Source organism: Ictalurus furcatus, chromosome 21, assembly GCF_023375685.1.
Source record: "Ictalurus furcatus strain D&B chromosome 21, Billie_1.0, whole genome shotgun sequence".
NCBI classification, from domain to species: Eukaryota; Metazoa; Chordata; class Actinopteri; order Siluriformes; family Ictaluridae; genus Ictalurus; species Ictalurus furcatus.
The window spans coordinates 5,330,403-5,352,371 of NC_071275.1; the positions used below are offsets into that span (position 1 = coordinate 5,330,403).

A 21,969-nucleotide genomic window follows, 5' to 3' on the forward strand; every position below is an offset into this window, starting at 1 on the left:
TAGCCGAGCTGCCAGGTGTTACTGGAAAAGCTTTAAAAAGCTTTGGGATGACAACAGAAGATTTAAATAGCCAGCAAGTCCTTAGCAGCTTCAAAGAAATGAAACAGAGGTGAGAATTGCTGGCCCTGGCCCGCCCCCTAACTCCTGTTTAGTGCTCAGGTTACAGTGAGAGGCAAGGACACATGCAACGTTAAATCTTTTGAGGAGTGGAAATTTACCATCCGAGTCCATGTCATCCAAAGCCGAGCCCAATCTGCTGATAGTATTTAATTGTCTTAGTCTGGGGGGGTGGGGGGAGGCGGGCTACACTGTCAATCAGGGCTTACTCTTAGCTGCATGCACGTTTAGGCTTTGGCAGAAGTGGCATTGTGACAGCGGACAGAGAACAGAAAACACCATTCTCATACAGTCATGAAGGAGATGTAAGTGCATGGGACGGAAAATGAATGACTTGGATAGCTAATTGGGCAGAAATGGTTTATGCCACAAGTTCATTTGAATCATGAAGACATTTCTCAACATTTCTCAATGTTAAATTAGCAAGAATGAGTTGTTATTTTTTACTCTATGGGATAATGTTGTAAACTGGTCACAGGACCATATTTGACAGTATTTAGTCTGTGTTTATCTGTTGGTGTAATGAGCGAGGACCGAGGACACCAATGCTGAATGATTTCACTCATATGTAATGTGATGCATCTTGGTTGCAGAAAGCTGCTAAATCTCTGAAAATTCTCATCTGGAAAAATGGGATGTGTACAATTTGTGATTTAAAAAAAAAAAACCTTTTCTTTAATTGTTTTAAAACTGCGTAAACATTCAAATCATTGTATTGTCAGGTGATTAGCGCCCTCCAAATCTGAAGGAGTTATCTTTTACAGTCTATAAAGCTGTATTTAGTAATCACAGTGCAATGTTTTATCTCGACAATGGGCTTTTTCCATATGGGTTTAAACTTTTACAGATATGCAGTCCTTATCGTTGTAGTGAAGATTCCTTCCAACTGAATGCTAGACATGCAAGCAAAGGCTGACTAATACATCAAGCACACTGGACATTGCACCTACTACTACTTGTACTGTCCCTTAAAAGGACATCAGAAAGCCAAAGAGTTTTCATTGCATTGTAGTTTTATTTCTTGAGTCTCAAACAGACAATGGACTATTTTTGTGTGTGTTCCCAAGGGGGTAAAAAGGAGACGGTTTCAAAACACTGTTTAAACGAGCTAACTTTCAATGGGACTGTAGTTTGTTCTATCCGTGCCAAGTTAAAAGGGGCTAGGCTAAAGGGTGCCAGAGCATTTCTGACATCTTTATCTGGATCCCTGGGATTGGATCTGGGCTTCTCCATGGCGCTTTTGGCCAGTGCTTCGAAACTGTACACCCTGAGCCAGTAATAACAATTCTCTCTTTGAAAAGTGTCTTGACACATAAGCGCTGTGTTAATTAAAGAGACAGAGCACTCCAAACATTTGTTGCACATGTTCAGCTTAGACGCCCTCCCTCATCTGCTGCTATGTCATGGCATTTTATCAAACGTCTACAACATCACTTTGACTGAATTTTTTTACTGGTTTGTTGTGTCTTTACTTGTCTAGTCTGTGCTGATGTATCATATCTTGTTTAGGCTCATCACACCATTCACAAACAGGTTTCTGTGTATAATCCTCATCAAGTCAACCAAGGCCATCCATTGAAGCATTACATTTTTGTCTATTATTTGTTCTCTCCAACAGCATGGCACAAAAAGAGAAGCTTCAGTGCCTGAAGGACTTCCATAAGGACACTCTGAAGCCATCCCCGGGGAAAAGTCCTGGCACCCGACCTGAGGATGAGGCTGAGGGCAAACATCCTCAGCGAGAGAAGTGGGCCAGCAAGCTTGATTTTCTTCTGTCTGTGGCTGGAGGCTTTGTTGGGTTAGGAAACGTCTGGCGTTTCCCATACCTTTGCTATAAGAATGGCGGAGGTAAGTTAACAGTTTGCTTGCTACTGGTTGCAGAACACCAACACAGGAAATAGTTATGTAAGAAGAAATGTCTTGAAATGATTCATGTCTTGGTACACCTGCTTGAAAGGAACGTTCAAGTTTCACTTGAAAACTTGAGAACTTTCACTTTGCTGTATTATATTTAACCAAACTAATGCATGATTGAACAGAATTCAAGTTCAGTATCAAAGATATTTGAATTATGCAAGAGCTTTGCTGATTCACTTGTGTTAAAACAAACGTCACAAGCACCTCTATCGCTGTTCAGAGCATCACAAGGCCATATTTGGAGAAATAGACAATCTTTGGTTACACTAACAGGAAATGCATAGAAAGAGGAACCGTTTCAGCATAACACTTACAGAGAGTTAACTGAGGTCACATAAGGGATCGAAGTAAATCATTGTCTTTATAGCTAATAGGATTTAATGATTGTAATTAAACAGATTGATCAGAATGTGCCCTGTCTTGTTCATGCCTAGGCGCATTTCTCATCCCATACTTCATTTTCCTGTTTGGTGGAGGCCTACCTGTGTTTTTCCTGGAGGTGGCTCTTGGCCAGTTCACCTCCCAGGGAGGAATCACTTGTTGGGAAAAAATCTGCCCTATCTTTACTGGTGAGTAAAAAAACTCAAGTTTGACTAAAAATTATTAAATGGTGGTCGATTGAACGTAATAATACATTGTCCTGCACCTGTTCCTTTGGAGGAAACAAGGTTAGGGGAAGTGGAAAATGGCCTAGTACAACGATGTTATAATTTGGTTACAATGAAGCAATAGTGGAAAACACACTTCAGGAAGGAAATCCCCATGTTCCCATAGGGAACTGACGAATGGGAAAGAAGGGAATAAATCAATTGCCGTTAGCCATTGACTTTTAAACACTGAGCACAAATATGATTAGCCTTATCTAATATTTAGAAGGACGATTTCCCAAACACTTCAAATGAAGCTGTGACCACTTCTGTCATGGACAATTTGAAATGTTATTTCCTGATCTAAACGGAGCAGTGCATTTGCAAACCTTTTCAAGGTGAGCCCAGATAAATATGTTCAAAGTTTCCTACTGACACACACGTCCACCCAGACCTTTAGAGCATGTAGCATACAGAGAGTGCTAATTTCAGTGTTGCCATGGCAGCAGAGTGGCAAAACATGAAAGCGATGACTAGCAATGAGGTTGAAAGCATGAGGGAGAGACATTATAACCAGGAAAGGAAAGTGCACAAAACAGACAGTAACTGTTTTTGTCCCTTATCATGTCATTTCTCAGTGGGGCAAAGATTTCATAAGCCTTGGTATTATCAAGGCGTTAACACTGGCCGTTTTACGTGCTTCCCGGAGGACTTACGGTAATTAATTTTTAGTTGTAGCAGAGGCCATCTTTCACAACGCTGTTTTATTTGCATAGTGATATTCCATATGCTTGGTAAGTCAATACAGCAGGCAGCAAAGCAGGGCATGAATATTTATAGAGTTTCCTGCTTCAACAAATAAGAAAACATTTATTTCACTTTTCTTCCTGTGATGTGCAATGTACAATGTAACATTCTACTTTTGACATTCTTCCCAACAAATACCCAGCTTTAACAGAGCAACAGCTTTCGACCAATGTGTACAGCTTTCCTGCCAGCTAAAAACTAACCCAAACAGTGCTTGCTGTGTAAGCACAGTGCAATTCAAACAGTTCCTCATTCACATGCTTGCTCCTCATTAACATGGGTACTTTGTACAATGCTGGTTATTGTGGTCCACTGAAGCAAAACTTTTCAAGTAATGGCTACATAGAGAATCTGAATCTGTGTCAGGAAAGGTTTACTGAGGTTCAGTGATGGATTATACTCTATAACTGTTGTTAAAATAGGTAACAGGATTTAATGATTAGTGGAATTAGAAACTCTTGATAACAGCAATATGTATCCAGTCCTGATTAGCTGTGTCAACCAGTAGTTTGTCCCTGTTTGGTAGAGGCCTTTTCCTAGTGGCTCTTTGCCAGTTCACCTCAGAGAGAGAAATCACTTGATGAAAAACTCTGCCTTATTTGAATGACAAAAGCTGTGGGCTGTGTCATTGCTCAGCAAAGAAAAGAACCTTCTAAGATGTCCTTCCAAGAACTTTCCACTCAGACCACCATCCATCCGCTGTTGATATGTCTCTAGTAACTGTTGATGTTTCCACTATTCCCATGCAGGTATCGGCTATGCTTCCATCGTGATCGTTTCCCTGCTGAACATCTACTACATTGTGATTTTGGCTTGGGGCTTGTATTACCTGTTCCAGTCCTTCCATCCTGACCTTCCCTGGGCCAGCTGCGATAATGCCTGGAACACAGAAAACTGTATAGAGGACACACTCCGCAAGAACATGAGTCTAGGGGGGTCTGCCCATAACTTCACGTCACCTGTCACCGAGTTCTGGGAGTAAGTGTTTAAATGTTAAATGTTACTAGTTGGTTTTTCCATCTCTTGTGCTAAGATGGTAAGAATATGGCTCCATTTTCATAAGTGCTGAAAATTAAATCCCAGAAGATTTTCAAAGAACTGCATCGTTCTATACTGTACGGTGCTTTTGTGACTCTGTGTCAAATAGCAGGTGCCCTCTATAACCTTAATAACCAGCAACGCATTTACAACCCGGTCCTTGCTGTGTTTGCTGGACTGGCTTGGGTTAACAGACTCAGCTCACATAAACTAATTATATAGTAAAGAGGCTGGAGAGGACTGGCTGAATCTGGAGCCATAAACTAGCCTTGTCCATTCTACTCTGCCTGGCTGGTTGTTTTGATTCAGCCTCAAACATCCATTGAAACATGTCTTCCTCTGTTATCCATAGATGACCCCATGGTCACTACTTTCATTATGTTTGTTGCTCTTGAAATGGCTCACTAGTATCATATGTCCCTACAGGCGCAACGTCCTCAGTATTTCTGATGGCATTGAGAACATGGGCTCTGTTAAATGGGACCTGGCTTTATGTCTCCTTGCTATGTGGGTCATCTGTTTCTTCTGCATATGGAAGGGTGTTAAGTCCACAGGAAAGGTGAGTTTAAATTCAGCAGTGGTTTATGTGGTAGTCCGATTAATTATTTCTCAGGCAAGGGTACATGTTGTATATGATCGAGTTTCTGGCCATCAGCTCTTAGCATGTTTTAGTCATTTTTTTGTAAAGGTATAGTTTTGACTATGTACATAGAGCACCTTTACCAAAGTAGTCATCACAAACCTTCCCCCAAGTGACTCAAAAACCAGAGTTAACTTACCACAGGATGATTCTAAAGATGTCTTTTGAAATGTTGACCTGAAATGTAATGTAATCTCCAGTTACAGACCTGTCACTTGAATGAGTTTATATTTAATCTTCATCCACATATTCTTTTCTTTTAGGTTGTGTACATCACGGCAACCTTCCCGTTTGTCATGCTGGCTATCCTCCTTATCCGGGGTGTCACACTTCCTGGGGCAACTGAGGGCATCAAATTCTATCTGTATCCAAATGTCACCCGTCTGCAGGATCCTGAGGTAAGTCCTCATGCCCTCTTGGAGCAATGTATCACCTTGAGGACTGCTAGGGAAGTGAATTAACAATTACATGTGTTAAGGGACAACTTGTAGGTCTTGTGTGGTAATCTGATCTTGTTAAACACATGAAGCACTTTAGATGCACATTGAAATGCCTGTAATGAAAACAAGCTAGAGACTTATTGTCAGTTACTTGTCTTAACATATCTTCTTTTTTGTGTAGGTTTGGATTGATGCAGGGACACAGATTTTCTTTTCCTATGCCATTTGTCTGGGAGCGATGACATCACTGGGGAGCTACAACAAGTACAAATACAACTGCTACAGGTGAGCTTCCTTGCCACAGGGTGGTGGCCGCGGAATTAGTCCAGTCAACAGGCAAAAAAGTGGGGACTTAGGTTCCTTTTGTGTTAATTAACAAGCTCCATGACATATGTGTGACATAGGGACTGTTTGCTGCTGGGAGGCCTGAACAGCGCTACCAGTTTTGTGTCTGGCTTCGCAATATTTTCCATCCTGGGCTTCATGGCACAAGAGCAAGGGGTGGACATTGCCGATGTGGCAGAGTCAGGTACGAGGGTAAAAGTAGCAGTGATGGTGGGCACTGTTACTTCAAATAAAAAAAAAAAAGACACAAAAATGAGTCAGTCGTTTTAAAAACAACGCAGACAAAATTGGGGACACCGATACTAAAATCGAATTAATAAATAAACAAGCTGAAGAAGTAGTTGTTAATGGAATTTATCACCCGGGAACGATTCTCACTCTGGTTGGATTCGTCAAACACACTATGGAAATATATTGAGAGGATGTGCATGGAGACCCTGGGAAAGCTGAGCCCTTGATTGGATCTTGTCCATTCCACTAACGATGAAGAGTCTACAGTTAGTCTGAAACAGCTCTGTTAGAACTCATCAAGCTTGTTTCTGCAGATATTACGGGGGGACAATTACCAAGAAAAATCTTGTGCCAAGCTCACAGAACAAATAATAAATTTATGGTTCCAGGATTTTTTGGAATGCTGGCCTGTTTTGTTGCATGCATTTTGCTTTGATTTTTCCAGCAGCTATTTGTGATGTTTGGCTGCTATCCTGAGCAGATTGTATTTGTTCTTTTCCTCCATCCTGTAGACCATATTGGATAATTGTTCAGATCTTCTATTGTCAAGCTCTTCATTCCACATGCTCTCTCCATTCAGATTTAGAATTATTTGATTTGCTCTTCTGGTTCACCTTTCAGTGCTAGATTAATGAGGTGAAGAGATTTGACGGATCGATTGATTCACTGGCTCCCTGTTTTTTTTTTTTTTTTTTTTTTCAATGTTTAGTACATCTGCAATACTATTTCTTGCCTCTAAGGAGACTCTGGCATGCTCAGCTTCACTTCACATTGTGTATAAAGAATAAATCTTTATGGCTGTGTTTATACGTCGATTCTTATTTAAACTTACTTGGGCTGCTTTGCAGAAGAATATGATTAATGTTAGAGTTAACCACAGGACTCTCCCAAAAGAGTTGTAATATATGACTGGATTGGATATATTATTTAACGAAACATCATGAAAGGTAAGCAAAGCACATGGCTTGTTTTAGAAGATGTTCTTCTGGGTGCGGCCAGGTCCTGCTTACTTTAAATGCAGAAACCTGGCCCGGAGAGTCATTTTGTACTTGGACAGAGACATCATCATGTAATTTGCTTTCCTGGCTTCTGGATATACATGTAGCAGCTAAAATGTGCTGCTGTATGTGTTTGCTGTTTTTTATAAAACATCAGTTAAATGGGTTTTGCAATGCCAGGGTAGCAAAGATCTGCAGTAACTGCAAGAGGCCTTGGCAAGAGAGGGCAGTTGCCTGTTCCTCTCTGTTGTTGTTGCTGTTGATATCTGAGCAGCATTACATAAGGAAAAAACTTTTTAGTCCTGTTTAGTCCTCTATAGTACTCAGCGTGTGAATTTGTTAGAAGGTTTCTTGTCTGGTTAATGTCATGAAGCTACATGAAAAGACAAGAAATTCCAATGAAAATATCTGCATCTTTAGTGGCTATATAACTGCCGTAATTGCTTCGATGCCTAGGGTCTATCCGCGCATTTTTTGTTTATTTTTCTATGTGATCTGTGCCGAGGTGCGCGATGTAGCGGCATGGATCAAAAGGTGCATATGATTAGCGTTGCTAACTATGTTCTCCTCCACCTCCCCTCCCCTTCTCTGTTCTTTACCCTAGGTCCTGGCTTGGCCTTCATTGCTTACCCTAAAGCTGTGACGATGATGCCACTGCCTACATTTTGGGCCATTCTCTTCTTCATCATGCTTCTGCTACTAGGTCTCGACAGTCAGGTCAGTGTCTCACAACTGGTTATAATACTGCACAACCACCATACTTAACATATTAAACAGCAGTGAGACTGTCAGACAAATAAATAAAAAAAAGTGAGTTGGAAATGAATAGACCTGAGGTTTGTACTTGTCCTGGTATTTGCACTTCACGCACACTTTCACTTTCTCTCTCATGAATACATTCTGTATACAGTATATGGTCATATAATGGGGAATGGTGGCTTAATGGTTAGCATGTTTATCTCCAGGGTTGGATGTTCAATTGCCATTGCCCTGTGTGTGCAGAGTTTGCATGTGTTCCCTGGTTCCAGGGTTTCCTCTGGGTACTGTGGTTTTCTCCCCCGGTCCAAATGCATTGTATTTGCATGTCCAAAGTGTCCGTAGTGCATGAATGGGTGTATGAATATGTATGTGATTGTACCCTGCAATGGATTGACACCCAGTCCAGTGTGTTCCCACCTTGTGCCCCATGCCTCCTCGGATAGGCTCCAGGTTCCCCGCGATCCTGAATAAGCAGTATAGAAGATGGATGGATGGATGAATGCATGTAATACAAGCTAGTAGAGGGTTGGGTGATGGTGGTTTATTGTCAAAGCTTCCTGCTGACGCATGGCTTGAAATGATTTGCACTTTGTGAGAGAGTGCACTTTGTGGGAAAAGAATACTTTGCCTAGTGTAGATAACAATCTGAATTTTTAGTAAAGCCTGATATTAGTTCCATTAAACATAGATCAAACTTAATGCGCTATCAAATCATGTCAAGGTCAAGCAGCTAACCAAGTGTGGCAGTGCAGTGAGCATGTTGGCAATAAGTCGACTTCATTTGCATGAATGTTCACATGCCATAATTATACTGCATTCAGTTGATTTTATGTATGTATGCATGCGACATTACTCCCCACACCATTAAACATAACCAGATGAACAAAATCACATTTCACCGTCTAAATGAAATTGTATACTGTGCTAAGTCAGCATGCCCACTGGTCCAGGGAAGCTACTGAGCTTACTGCAGCTGGCCCAGTTAAATTAAATATGGCTTTCAAAATGGAATTAATATAGCTTCTGCACACATCATCAAGTAAAGAAATCCATATGCAGTGCAGAAATTGGAATAAGCTAATAATCAAACAATGTAAAAAAAAAAAAATTTAAATAGACAATTATTTTTCTTATTGGCTACTGACTTTACTTACCTCAATTGAGGTACAAAATAAACCCTTCTAACATAATCTTTAAGCTCTTGTAGCTTTTAAAATCCCTTTACTCGAGTTATTTTTGCAGCCCAATAAAACCTGGTTTGCATGAAGTCTCGTGACATTGTTACTTTGTTTTACTCCGACAGTTTGTTGAAGTGGAAGGACAGATCACCTCACTGGTGGATTTGTATCCATCCTTCCTACGGAAGGGTTACCGTCGAGAAATCTTCATAGCTATAATATGCTTTATCAGCTACCTGCTGGGACTTACCATGGTCACTGAGGTAAGTTTGAAGAAAAATGGTCTCACTTGTAAAACGAATTGAATGATCAAATTATACCACAGTGCTTTTGAATGCTCGATTCTAATAAGTCTAACAGCACAGCTTGGACAATAGTACCGGCTGCAAGATTAATATTAATGTGCTTGTTGTAATATATCATCGTTTCTGTAGTAACAGCTTATACAGGGACTTGTACAGCTAATAGCTCTTAACAATGATGTTGGATTATTTCTACAATTGATTATTTGTTTCTCCTTCTATGTCTTTATTATTAATATTATTTTTAATTAAAATCTCATACCCAAGTCCCCAGTGACAAGTAGAGTCACAGTTTTGTGCTTTAGCTCTTCCTTGCTTAGCCTCACCATGGCCTGGTTTTGCTCCATGACATCATACATACTATAAATCTTAAAAGCAGAATGTCTGAGTGGTGTGCCATTTTGTACAAAGAAAACTAGTGAACTGTGTAGGTACTTAGCTCTGAGTCCTGGCTCCAACATTATTACATTGTCTTTGCTTTTTGTGAGTCTAAAGCCTGTACATGGACTTAAGTGTGATATAATGCCCCTGTTGTCTTCTTTTTCTTCTTCTTCTTCTTCTTCTTCTTCTTTCAGGGTGGCATGTATGTGTTTCAACTCTTTGACTACTATGCAGCCAGTGGTGTGTGCCTTTTGTGGGTTGCATTCTTTGAATGCATTGCAGTAGCCTGGATTTATGGTAAGTTCAACAAATGATATTTCATAAATGTTGAGGGGGTAAACGGGTATATACAAGGATGTGAAACTAAAGCTAACATTACAGCATATAGGGTATGTAGTAAATCTTACATGCATACCTGCAGTATAAACAGTGGTGCAAAATCACATTTCCCATGTGTCAACACAGGCAGTCAAATGGCCAGACTTCATATTTGAATTGCAAATCATACTGCAAATTGCATATACAAAAATGCAATGTATGGATAGATACATGGATAGAAATATGTTACGCCTACCTCTGCTGAAAAAAACAACAGAAAGCATCACAGAAATTCTAATGGTTTCTACTAAAAATACCATTACAAACCATCAGCTTTTAACCATTAAAACCATTACCATTATTGATCCTTAATGGTATCCACTAGGCATGTCATCAATAGAAGGCAACAAATGACAAGAGACACAGACCATTACAGTGTCCATTAAAACCAATACAATTCCAATTATAAGCGTTAAAACCATTACAAATTCTATGAGGGGAAACTCTCAACTACAAAATGTACTTGTTAAATTTGACACTTTTCAAGCATGCTTCAACTGCTTGTGTGACCAATGTAGCCACAACATTAAAAAAAATATATATGTATATATATATATATATATATATATATATATATATATATATATATATATATATATATATATAAAGCAGATTAACAAGCTATATAGCAGTTATTAATATTAGACTGTTAGATGTTAGCTGTCAGTTCTTAACAGCTAATTTGTAAAGCTTCAGTTTCAAGCTGTGTACTTGTGAAATGCACAGCTAGTGAAATTGTATAGCTCACTAACTTGGCTAACTTTGTTTCAACATAAAATTAGTTTAAAATTTGTTTAAGATACTAGCTAGCTATACCATTTACTAATACAATACAATATAATATAATATAATTTACCCGTAGCTTGTTAGCTGGTCATTATTACCAGCTAATGTGCTAAGCATGACTTTCAAATAGCTAGTGTTTGTTGGGGTAATTTTTGCTTGTGCAACATTTAAAGGAAAAAAATTATTGTAAGTAAGGTACATAGATTTTGTAGTTGTTTTCTTTTATTTTTATGACAATTAAGTCAGTGAAAGTATACATATCTATTGTGCAAAATGTATTACTAGCTAACTTTTAACATTGTTCAATTGTTCGATCAGAGTTTTAGAATTAGCCTTAAAAGGAGGATTTATTGAAGCTGGCTAGTTAGCTAAAGCAGTAGCAGATTTCAGTGTGTTGGATTATTAGCTGTCAGTTCATAATAGCTAATTTGCTAAGCATTAATTTCAAACTGCTCGCCTTTGTTTATATAAATAAGCTGAGGTCATTTTTTAGCTCTTGCAATATTAAAGGAAAAAAATAATATATTATAACCATGGTACTGACATGTACAGTTGTTGCTTCTTCATTCATTGTCCACTGTTCATTTTATCTACTCAGTCCTAAAGGCTATAAATTATGTTCACAAGGATAATTTGTTTAAGGTAGCTAGCTAGCTATAGCAGTTGCTAATATCAGAATCTCAGCTTGTTAGCTGTCACTTAGGAACTTTTTTTTACATAACTAACCTGAGGTAATTGTTCTTGCAATCATTTATGGTACTAACATGTACAGTTATTGTATTGACATTCATTACAATAAAATCACTGATAGCATATGACCTGCACAAAATCTATAGCTAGCTAACTTGGCTAACTTTGATTGAACATTGTGGAATATAATATATTATTTACTCAGTCACACAAGGAATTAAAATGAATTTAAAATGGTTAGTTAGCTGTAGTTATAGTCAGGCTTGGGGAATAATGGAATATATGTAACAGCATTATGTAATCAGGATACAAAAGAACAGTAACTGTAATCTGTTACAGTTACATAAAAAACAATGTAATCAGATTATTGGTACATTTAGTAAAAAATGGGAATACTATCAGGATTACAATTTGTTTCTTTTGACATAACAAAATATAGACCACTGCATGATTATAGTTCTGGTTCTCTCTTGCCAGTTATGATGAAATTTATTTATTTTATTAAAACAAATCCAAACATTGAACATGTTTTTAAGCTATAAAATAAGCTCTAAATAAAAGTATTTTAGATCATATTGCTTTTCCCTTGACTTTATTTACATATGTTACCTTGAAGTAATCCAAAAATAATCTGATTACATTACTTTCATATTGTGATACTTGGATTGCATTATTGCAAAAAAAAGATGTATGAAGTAATTTGTAACTGTAACTGAATAAATTTTTTAAGTAACCCTCCCAACCCTTGTTATAGTAGATGCTATTATTAGACGTTTAGCTTGTTAGCAGTCAGTTAGCAATAACTAGTTTGCAAAGCATCAATTTAAAATTGTTGGTGGTAAATTACAGTACGCATTCTGTGTATGTACTTACTTACTGCTGTTATGTAATATGAATAAAGGGACTCTTTACATCCTGTTAGGTGCTGATAATTTCTATGATGCAATTGAGGACATGATTGGATACAGACCAAATCCTTGGATGAAGTGGTGCTGGACTGCAATCACACCTTTTCTTTGTGTGGTGAGTTTTCTTCTCTTGCTTTTGAGGATATCGGACAGAGACAAGTTTTTATTATTATTATTATTATTATCTGTTCATACCAGGACCATTTATACAAAGCATGCTAAATAGCCCTAAAGAAATTTGACCCAGTTTTGATCATTAGCCCTAATCGTCACATCCTCCTCCAAATCCAGCAGAAAATGACAATTCTGGTGCACTTTTTAAATTAATTAATGTATTATTTATTTTTAACCACTTTGGATTTGCTGGGGAAATCTGCCTTTCTGCTTACCATAGTGCTGAACTACATAAGGCCATCTACCTGCTTAAAATGAAGAATGTGGAGTTGAGGTTAGGCTTGAGGTTGCAGATGAGGTTGACTGCAGGAGTAAACTTTATTCCAGTGAAAGAATTTTATATAAAAATGTGCGAACCGCTTATTAATCTAAAACCCTCGCGCCCTTTAAAATGTTGTATTGATTCTTAGCAATAAAGAGTTAAATGTTCTCTCTCTCCAATATTCAGTTGTTTTTAGAAGTTTTTTTGAGAATCATTGGGTGAATCATTTCTTGGGTCAGATACACAATGACTTGGGTCATTCATGTAATAATCCAATCAGCCAATCATGTGGCAGTAGTGCAATGCATAAAATCATGTGGCTACAGGTGAAAAGTCTGGTCTTTTTTTCCAATCTTCAACTGTCCAGTATCGGTGAGCCTGTACCCACTATAGCCTCAGATTCCTGTTCTTGGATCACAGGGGTGGTACCCGATGAAGTCTTCTGCTTTTGTAGCTCAACCACCTCAAGTTTTTTGAGTGTTTTGAAGTGGTTTTCTGCTCACAACAGTTGCAAAGAGGAATTATTTGAGTTACTGTAACCTTTCCATCAGCTCAAACCCTCAATGGGGCATTTTCACCCACAGAACTGCTTGCTGTTTTTTGTTTTGCACACCATTCTGTATGAACACTAAAGACTGTTGTGGGTGAAAAATCTCAGGAGATTAGCAGTTTCTGACATACTCAAATCAGCCTGCCTGTTACTAACAATGGTGCTATAGTTAAAATTACTAAGATCACACATTTTTCCATTCTGATGTTTGATGTTTCAGTTAATGTTTTGAAATGTTTACATTAACTGAAACTCTTGACCTGTATCTGCTATATACTCCTATTTTCATAGTGCCCAGGCTATTCTGTTTTAAGACATTCGCTGGTAATACAGTGGCACTAGTCATGCCTTTAAATAGCACCCAGTAATTCAGATAAAGAATGCATTTAGCTAAAGAAGACCAATTTATTAAAAAAAGACCAATAATATTTTGGGGGTAATGTCGTAAAACTTAATGAACTAAGTTTTGAATATATTTTCCTGCTTTTTCTCCAGGGATGCTTCATTTTCTCTTTGGTCAAATACAAGCCTCTGAAGTACAACAAAATCTATGAGTATCCGGACTGGGCCGTTGGTTTGGGCTGGACCCTTGCTCTCACCTCCATGATTTGCATCCCTATGGTGGTTGTGATCAAGATCATCCAGTCTGAAGGCCCTCTCATTGAGGTTAGTATTCTCATGCAATGAAATTAAATATGTTTGGTATCTTACTAATAGTAAAATACCATCATTGGTTTGCTTTCATTATTAGACTTGTGATTTGGTATGTGATAGGTTGGTTACCTATTCCATTTGACTGTGAAATTTGCATCTTCAGATTGTCTGAAACATTACAACATTTTATGCAAATGTTCACTGCATTATCACATAATAAACAAATGTCCCTACTTTCCTATCCCACATCCATTTATTTTCCCAGCAGTCCCTCTAATCTCGATCGTTCTTGACACATACACGTCTATTATTTTGGCCTGGAGGAACTTCACTTGCAACCCAAAATGGCAGCATCATTTTAACAAACCAGTTAGAACAATTTCTACATTGCAAAATAAACATAGCTTCCACAAGGGAGGGATTTTCACATAAAGGTGGCAGTCTGGGAAAACCCTTTACTTGGTTAAATGTTGACATTTTCTACTACATGCTGTCCTAAACTGTAGTAAGATTTTTTTTTTAAATGAACAGTATATCAATTATCAAAGCTGTCTGTTTTTCTATGGCACGCAGCTATACATGAACTTGATCAAAGTGTGTCATTTGAAAATCATACTCGGATAGCAAGATTTTAGATATCTTTAGGCAGACTGACTGTTTTTACCACTCTATTTGTTAAACTGGCTCCATACTCAACATGATCTTAGCAGATAGAATATAGCCTAGGCAGTATTAAAAAGCATGCAGGTTTATTATTTAAAAAAAAAAAAAATTTTTTACTGTTCAGCCAGACTTCAGCCACAGAAACAGACCCCCACACATGTGTTGTCATAATGTTGTCTACTTAACCTTGCCTCTTAGCTGTTGCACAAACTGTGTAACATCACAGAGCATGTTATAATCCTTTATTTTTAATTTTCAGTCAAGTTAAAGGTTTGGAGCCTTGTTCAAGGGCTTAGCAGTATTGTGGAAAAGAAACTCACAATTTTCAGGGCATACAAACCTAATGAATGAGCTAACCTTTCCACAGTCTTCTTCTAACTCAGCTAACCTGCAATTCCTTTTCTTCTTCCAGAGGATTAAAGCAGTGGCAGCTCCAGTGCGAGGCAGTACAAATTCATGTCCTCAGGAGTACCGACCCAAGGGCTCAGAAATAGCACATCCCCTTGACCCCAATGGGAACAACGGCTCGATCAAGCCCAGCCACACTATTGTAGAAACCATGATGTGAGCACTCTCTGTGAGAGAATCCAATCACCTGCTTTCCATTTTTATATATATATATATATATATATATATACATATATATATATATATATATATATATATATTATAAATATAATAGTTGTAGGACCAGGTTTACAAATCTACATATCTGCACTAGAAGTTCTTTTTCTTTTCTTTTCATTTCTATTTTATTTTTTTTTACAGAGGAAGTTACACTTGTTTTTTTCAGTGTCTGCTTTTAATATTTTTTGTCATAACATTGTTATATTACTATTATTACTGTTTGTGTAATTAGAGGAATTTTTATTTCCATACACAAACACCCGTAATCTCAAAACAGTCACATATTTCTGTTTTCTTTTCTTGTTTTTTTTTCTTTTACTTGTAAATAATGACGTTTTAATGATTTGTTACTGGAGTGGACAAACCAGACCAATTAAGTGCTGCATATGATAACTGTTTATAGTGTTTAAAAAAGTAACGTTAGCGTACCAAGACAAAAAGTGTATTTTTTTGGTAGGACAGCTGTGTATATCTATTTTGACAACAAGCGTAAGATTCAAACTAATTGGACATTTAAACTCATTAAATTACAATCACAATAGAACAGAGACACTACTCTATTTTCTGGTGCGGGTTTAACACACTGAAACCACCACTGCGCCTGAGGCACGAGTCATCACACCCAAATTACTGTGAGTGTCTTTAAAAGCACAAATGGTCACACTAATTCTTACCATACTGATCTAGCACAAAAAACTTTACCTTATAGCATTCATCCTGTCCACCAGTTATTCTCAAGGGTCTGTATTCAGAGTTGACCACTTAAGTTCAAAAGGTACATCAATGTTTTACGAGGGGAAATTAAGCATATTCAGAGATGGGCTGCACAATATTTTCATGAGCTCCTCGTTTAGCTTATGCAGTTGACCATGTAGTTCATGTCTGCATGGTTTGCAGATTTTTCCCAAGCAGAGTTTTTCAGTAGTGTCTAGACTGCGAGGTTAAACAGAAGAACTTGCCTTTAAGCCCAAATTGAAACAAGGATAGAAAATGCAGACTGAGAAATAAATATGTCAAATATAATACAATGTAACATAAACGCAAGAGACCATTTAAAAATGAAAAAAAAAGACAAATACCATGATATCTGATTGAGAATATATCAAATATCTAAATAAATCTAATAAGAGTCTACTAAGTTGGCAATGTATTGTGTATATAGCAGTATATTATGAATAAACCTAGCGTTACTTAACAAATTAATCATTGCAAATTTTAGCCTCATTATTCTGAAGCTTATAAAATAGCACTTGATCCAGCACCTCCTATTTTTTTTTTTTAGTTTATTTTTACATTGTGCACAAACAAACTGTGCAATCAACTGAATGAAAACAGTTTAATGAAGCACAGGATTTACGATTAATGAAATGTTGTGACTATTTTTGTTAATTTGATGTACTGTAGTGTAAAAACGTTTTTAAAAAGTGCCAACAGTTTGAAGGATAAGCTAACTGCATGCTCATCTGTTATGCTTGCTGTTCAGTTGTGAGTTTAAGTCCAAGGTTAAGAATTGTGAGTAACCAAGACAGACCCGCATTAGTAACACTTGCACCAACACCTTAATATATCTGTGTTCTGGACACCAGGGTGCACAATTTCAGCATTAAATCCTCACTAAGCATGCATAACTCAACTCTGAATACATCCCAAGTACAGCATCTTTTTGCATAGTTCTTGTATTGGTGTAATTGGGTGCTCAAACAAATTCACTTCTACTCACATTTCAACACTCCCTAAATATCCCACAGTCAGTTATTAACCAACTCAATAAGAATGTATCAGGGCCTAGACACATACTGATAGTGGCATGTTAAAATATGAAATTGCACTTTCCCAAGCTTTTTTGTCACACCAATTCAAAGGTAGTATTTTATGGTCATATCCAAGCGGTTTGTACATTTCATTCTTTTATTTTCCATTGCCTTTTGTATTCTTAATATTAAGACTGTACTTGGCTTCTGTCAGCAATTATTATTTTTTTATAGTTCAAAATTTTATATATATAGTTTTTAATCAGTGCAATTGGTGGAAATTTTAATGTGCAATACTTTGTAGAATGATATGCATTGTTCCTGTCTTTTAAAAAGATGGTACTTGCAGTGAAATTTCTTTATGACAAAATAACAGCCACACAGGGGGCCAATTAATCATTGCAAGGTTACACCGAACTAAAAAAAAAAGCTATTCTTACTGTGATACATTAATTTAGTATTTTAAAAAGAAATGCTATTACTTTTCGATCAGTTTATCAGTCAGATAACAAACATTAATCATGTCTTATTATATGATTTTTTAATAGCCTGATTTGGACTGATATCGCATGTAATTAAATATTGTAGGCAAACAAATTTATTTGGGTGTTAATTGTGAGGGCCGTATGTTTTTTGACACTTAAGTGCTGCTTCTGAAAAATGGCTTAATTGAAAATCAAATAATAAGATATAGTGTAAATAGTCTGAGCTGCAGTCCAGAGATCAATGGAATATTCCTGTTTTTATTTTTTTTCCAACCTAATCTTTGCCCTCCGCACGTTTCACTGTACTGAGAGTAGTTGGGGTAGATATGCCGTTTTTATTAGTATGAGGAAAGGTGTTCAAACTGTTGTTGGTTGCTAATTGCCCCAAGCTACAGATGCCGTAGCTAGGTTGGAAAAGCTCTGGAATATTCCGTTTAGTCTAAGGACCTGATCCTAATGCAGAAACTCGAAAGACTCGAGATTTAGCTAAATCTTTTTTTACACCTACATGGTTTGGCAAAGTGTTGGTGTTATTAATTAACTCATGAGGACATTTTTAAAAATTATTTTTTTAAATTATTGATGATAACATTGAAGCAAAAATGTATTTAAAAAGATATTGGAGTACCTAAAAGCTTTTTTATTTCTTAATAAACATTTATTTTTGAAAAAAAAAAAATATGAAAAAGCCTCCTGCTTTTGCTGAATATTATCATATCTTCTTTCTAAAAAAAATTGAGGTGAACGTAAATCCTTCAATTTGTCTGAATGTAACCCAATTATGCCTTTGTGTTGTTCATGAAGGCTTTGGAGTGACACACTACCATACAGTGTCTATTTAAGGTGACCCAATAACAATGCTGTTGCCCAGCCAGGGTAACACATGCCTAGCTTCCTAAAATATGGCTCGTGAGGACACAACCAGAAGCTCCATGTTAGGCAATGGAAAATTGGTCCCAGATAAAACTGAACATTGTATAAATGTGCATCTTCATCCTATTTGCTGCATTACTGTTTCAGGGGTCACTGAGAGTTGCACTGAACCAAAGGGGCTGATCCTTTTCCCTGAGCTTCTGCTGTAGTAGTGATAGTATTTGAAACAGACTAATAGCACCCAAGGGATGAGAAATCTGGAGAATGCACAAAAACTTCCCAAGCTTAACTTGCAGAAGTAAGAATCGCTTCTTTCTCAGGGTACATACTGTATGATTAATGAGTCGGATTCCCATAGGAGCTGGAAATAACTGCTTTGTTTATTATCAGGCCATGGAAATTATAACCATCCCATTGTGGCTTTAAATAATATCAAATCTTGTGCTAAAAATAATTGGGATTTTAAAAAAATATATCCGTAATACCGATTTGTTCTAGTTTAATTAAGGCACATTGGGGCACATTTTGTCCCCTTGTGGACTAAAATATTAGTCTGTATCTATTCATTTGAGGTGCTTCTGTTTACTAGCAGGGCACACCCCCTGCCTATATGACACTTTGGCTATTTTGGAAACCATTTGTTTTAATAAATAGACAATTCCATTGATGTGGATGATCTACCGACCTACCAACCTAAACTGATGGCAACAGTAGAGATGTCTTGGGTGTTGGATTGAAAGCAAATTAAATGTCTATAATGTTTCAACTTGTGTGTAGAAACTTCAGCACTACCCAGCCCTTTGTTCTGGTACCATAGCACTGTTGAATTCTCAATTCTGATTGGTCATAAAGTATTGATTAATTTACTATTACAGCAACTCTGACAATAGTGCAGCTGCAAGGATTAAATTAATGCACTCATTCTACTAGGCCTACATTATCATTTCTCTATTAACAACTTAAACAGGGACTTGCTCCACATAAATGGATTTAAACATTTTGGATATGATTGGTTATGATAAGTAGCCTCCAGTGTCAGCACTGTGACAGTTAAAATGACAGCTGTAACTTTCTTTAACTGTACATTTCAGGACACAGAAGCTGGTGAAGGAATGATGGTTTATAGCTGCTATAATGTAAGTGATGACATGAACTAACTTGTTTTATGGACATTCCACAATATTAAAAGTAACTATAAATTGATAAATGTTCTTTAAATAATAAAGAAATGCTCTGGTATAAGTGGAATAAAAATAAAACAATTCTGAATGTTGGTATTAGAAAGTAATCCACTTTGGGGTGGTAACAGTAACTGTGTTATCACATCAACCCGTCATTTATTATTGTCCGATAACAGTCATGCCGTATTTCATTCCCTACTCTGTAAATGTTTTACAGATACACCACCACCATTTTCATTCCCCAATAAAGCATTGTGATAGTGTGATCTCAGCAGCATATTGTACATAACTGATTCTCAAACACTATAATCTTCTGTTTCGTAGAATAAGCATCATTGACTTGCATCAAATAATCAATATACCAATTATTGTTGGCTTCTCTGTTTAGCATTGATTTAAGTGATATTTGAAGGGTTGGCTTTAATGATGTTTTCTCCTTGTATGTATAGTAACAGATTTTCATACTATATTTTTTCTGCAATGACAATACATCTTTTTTAGGATTACTATTACAAATACATACAGTGTTTAAGATAAAATGTAGTAGAAAGTATTTATAATTTGGCCATTTGTGAGTGAAATAAATAAACAAAGAAATATAATACTAAAGACACAAATGAAGATTTAGATTGCAATGATCAAAGTTCAGATTTTTACATTTACTATCTATTATTGACATAAAACCCATTATTTATATACTGTTATCCCAAGTCCATTAACTATGCACAACAAATTTTATTCTATTTTTCATATGCCAATTTTTAAATATCCTTATATTGAATCACATACCATTGGAAAGGTTACTTCATAAAACAAGATGCTATGTAGAAATCTTTGAAGGGTATATAAATACATGCACTGTATTTATATATAATTTATTGATTTAATCAGTTATTTTGTTCACTGTTTTATTTTTGATTTGTTGGTGCAAATATGAACAATATATTTTCTCAGCCTTTTTAAGTTGTTTTCTTTCTTTTAGTAATCCATAAATATTAAACTAAATATTGCTAACAAAGTCTGACAAATGAGTTGTAATCACAATAAAAATAAAACAAACCAGAAATCATTCTGACTGAAATCCATTTGTTTAAAATGTATTCATATAATATGCAAATTAGTGCTGGAAGAAATAAGCATGTGAGTGTGTTATACTGACTTTAACATGTGTAATGTGTAAGCATAAATGTCAACATTGGTGATATACAGTCCCCTTCACTAATACTGGCACGCTTGGTAAATATGAGCAAAGAAGACTGTGAAAAATTGTCTTTATTGTTTAACCTTTTGATCTTTTGTTTAAAAAAATCACAAAAATACTCTACTCTCATGGATATCAAACAATTGCAAACACAACACAAGTTTATATATATATATATATATATATATATATATATATATATATATATATATATATATAAAACTTTGTTAAATATAGGTGTAAAACAATTAATGGCACCCCTATGAATTCATATGAGAAAAATATATTTGAAGTATATTCCCAGTGATATTTAAAATTTTTTAGTACACCTGGGTGACTAGGAACAGGAAATTGTTCAACCATGACTTCCTGTTTCACAGGGGTATAAATATGAGATAACATGCAGGCCAAATTCCCTTAGTCACTCATAACATCCCAGTCCCCTGACCCATAGAAAACCTGTGAGGTGAACTGAAGAGGAGAGTCCACTAGTAAGGACCTTGAAATTTGAAGGATCTGGAGAGATTCTGTACGGAGGAATGGTCTCAGATCCCTTGCCATGTATTCTTCAACCTCATCAGGCTTTATAGGAGAAGACTCAGGTGTTATCTTGGCAAAGGACGGTAGCACAAAGTATTGACTACAAAGGGTGCCAATAATTGTTGCACACCTATATTTAACAAAGATATTTTTGATAAACCTGTGTTTTGTTTGCAGTTGTTTGATATTCATGAGAGCAGAGTATTTTTTGTGAATTTTTTTTAAAGAAAAGGTTAAACAAAGACAATTTTTCATAGCCTTCATTGCGCTCTTATTTACCAAGGGTGCCAATATTAGTGGAGAGCACTATAACATACAGATTTCAACTCTGCATAGAAATAACCAATCTGTCCTGGTTCAACATTTCCATGATACTGAACTTTGCCAGCTTTACAACACAGGCCTCAGATTATAACACCTGACAGGCAAAACACTGGTAGTTCATGAAGCTAGTTTATCAGATAAAGACATATAACTAAAGCTTTAACAGGAACTCCTGACAACAA

The 21,969-nt window shown here is 36.6% G+C and overlaps 1 protein-coding gene across 1 annotated transcript; it reads left to right on the top strand.

Moving 5' to 3' along the window:
- The first annotated feature begins 336 nt into the window (after positions 1-336).
- slc6a6b (solute carrier family 6 member 6b) lies at positions 337-20,791 on the top strand. Its single transcript, XM_053652580.1, has 15 exons — positions 337-422; positions 1,736-1,965; positions 2,469-2,603; positions 4,178-4,406; positions 4,893-5,025; positions 5,370-5,504; positions 5,728-5,831; positions 5,951-6,075; positions 7,725-7,837; positions 9,183-9,320; positions 9,935-10,037; positions 12,517-12,617; positions 13,984-14,154; positions 15,218-15,369; positions 19,633-20,791. Exons 1-15 carry the CDS (start codon positions 412-414, stop codon positions 19,655-19,657), a joined length of 1,905 nt encoding a protein of 634 aa, XP_053508555.1. The 5' UTR covers positions 337-411; the 3' UTR covers positions 19,658-20,791.
- Positions 20,792-21,969: the final 1,178 nt, after the last annotated feature.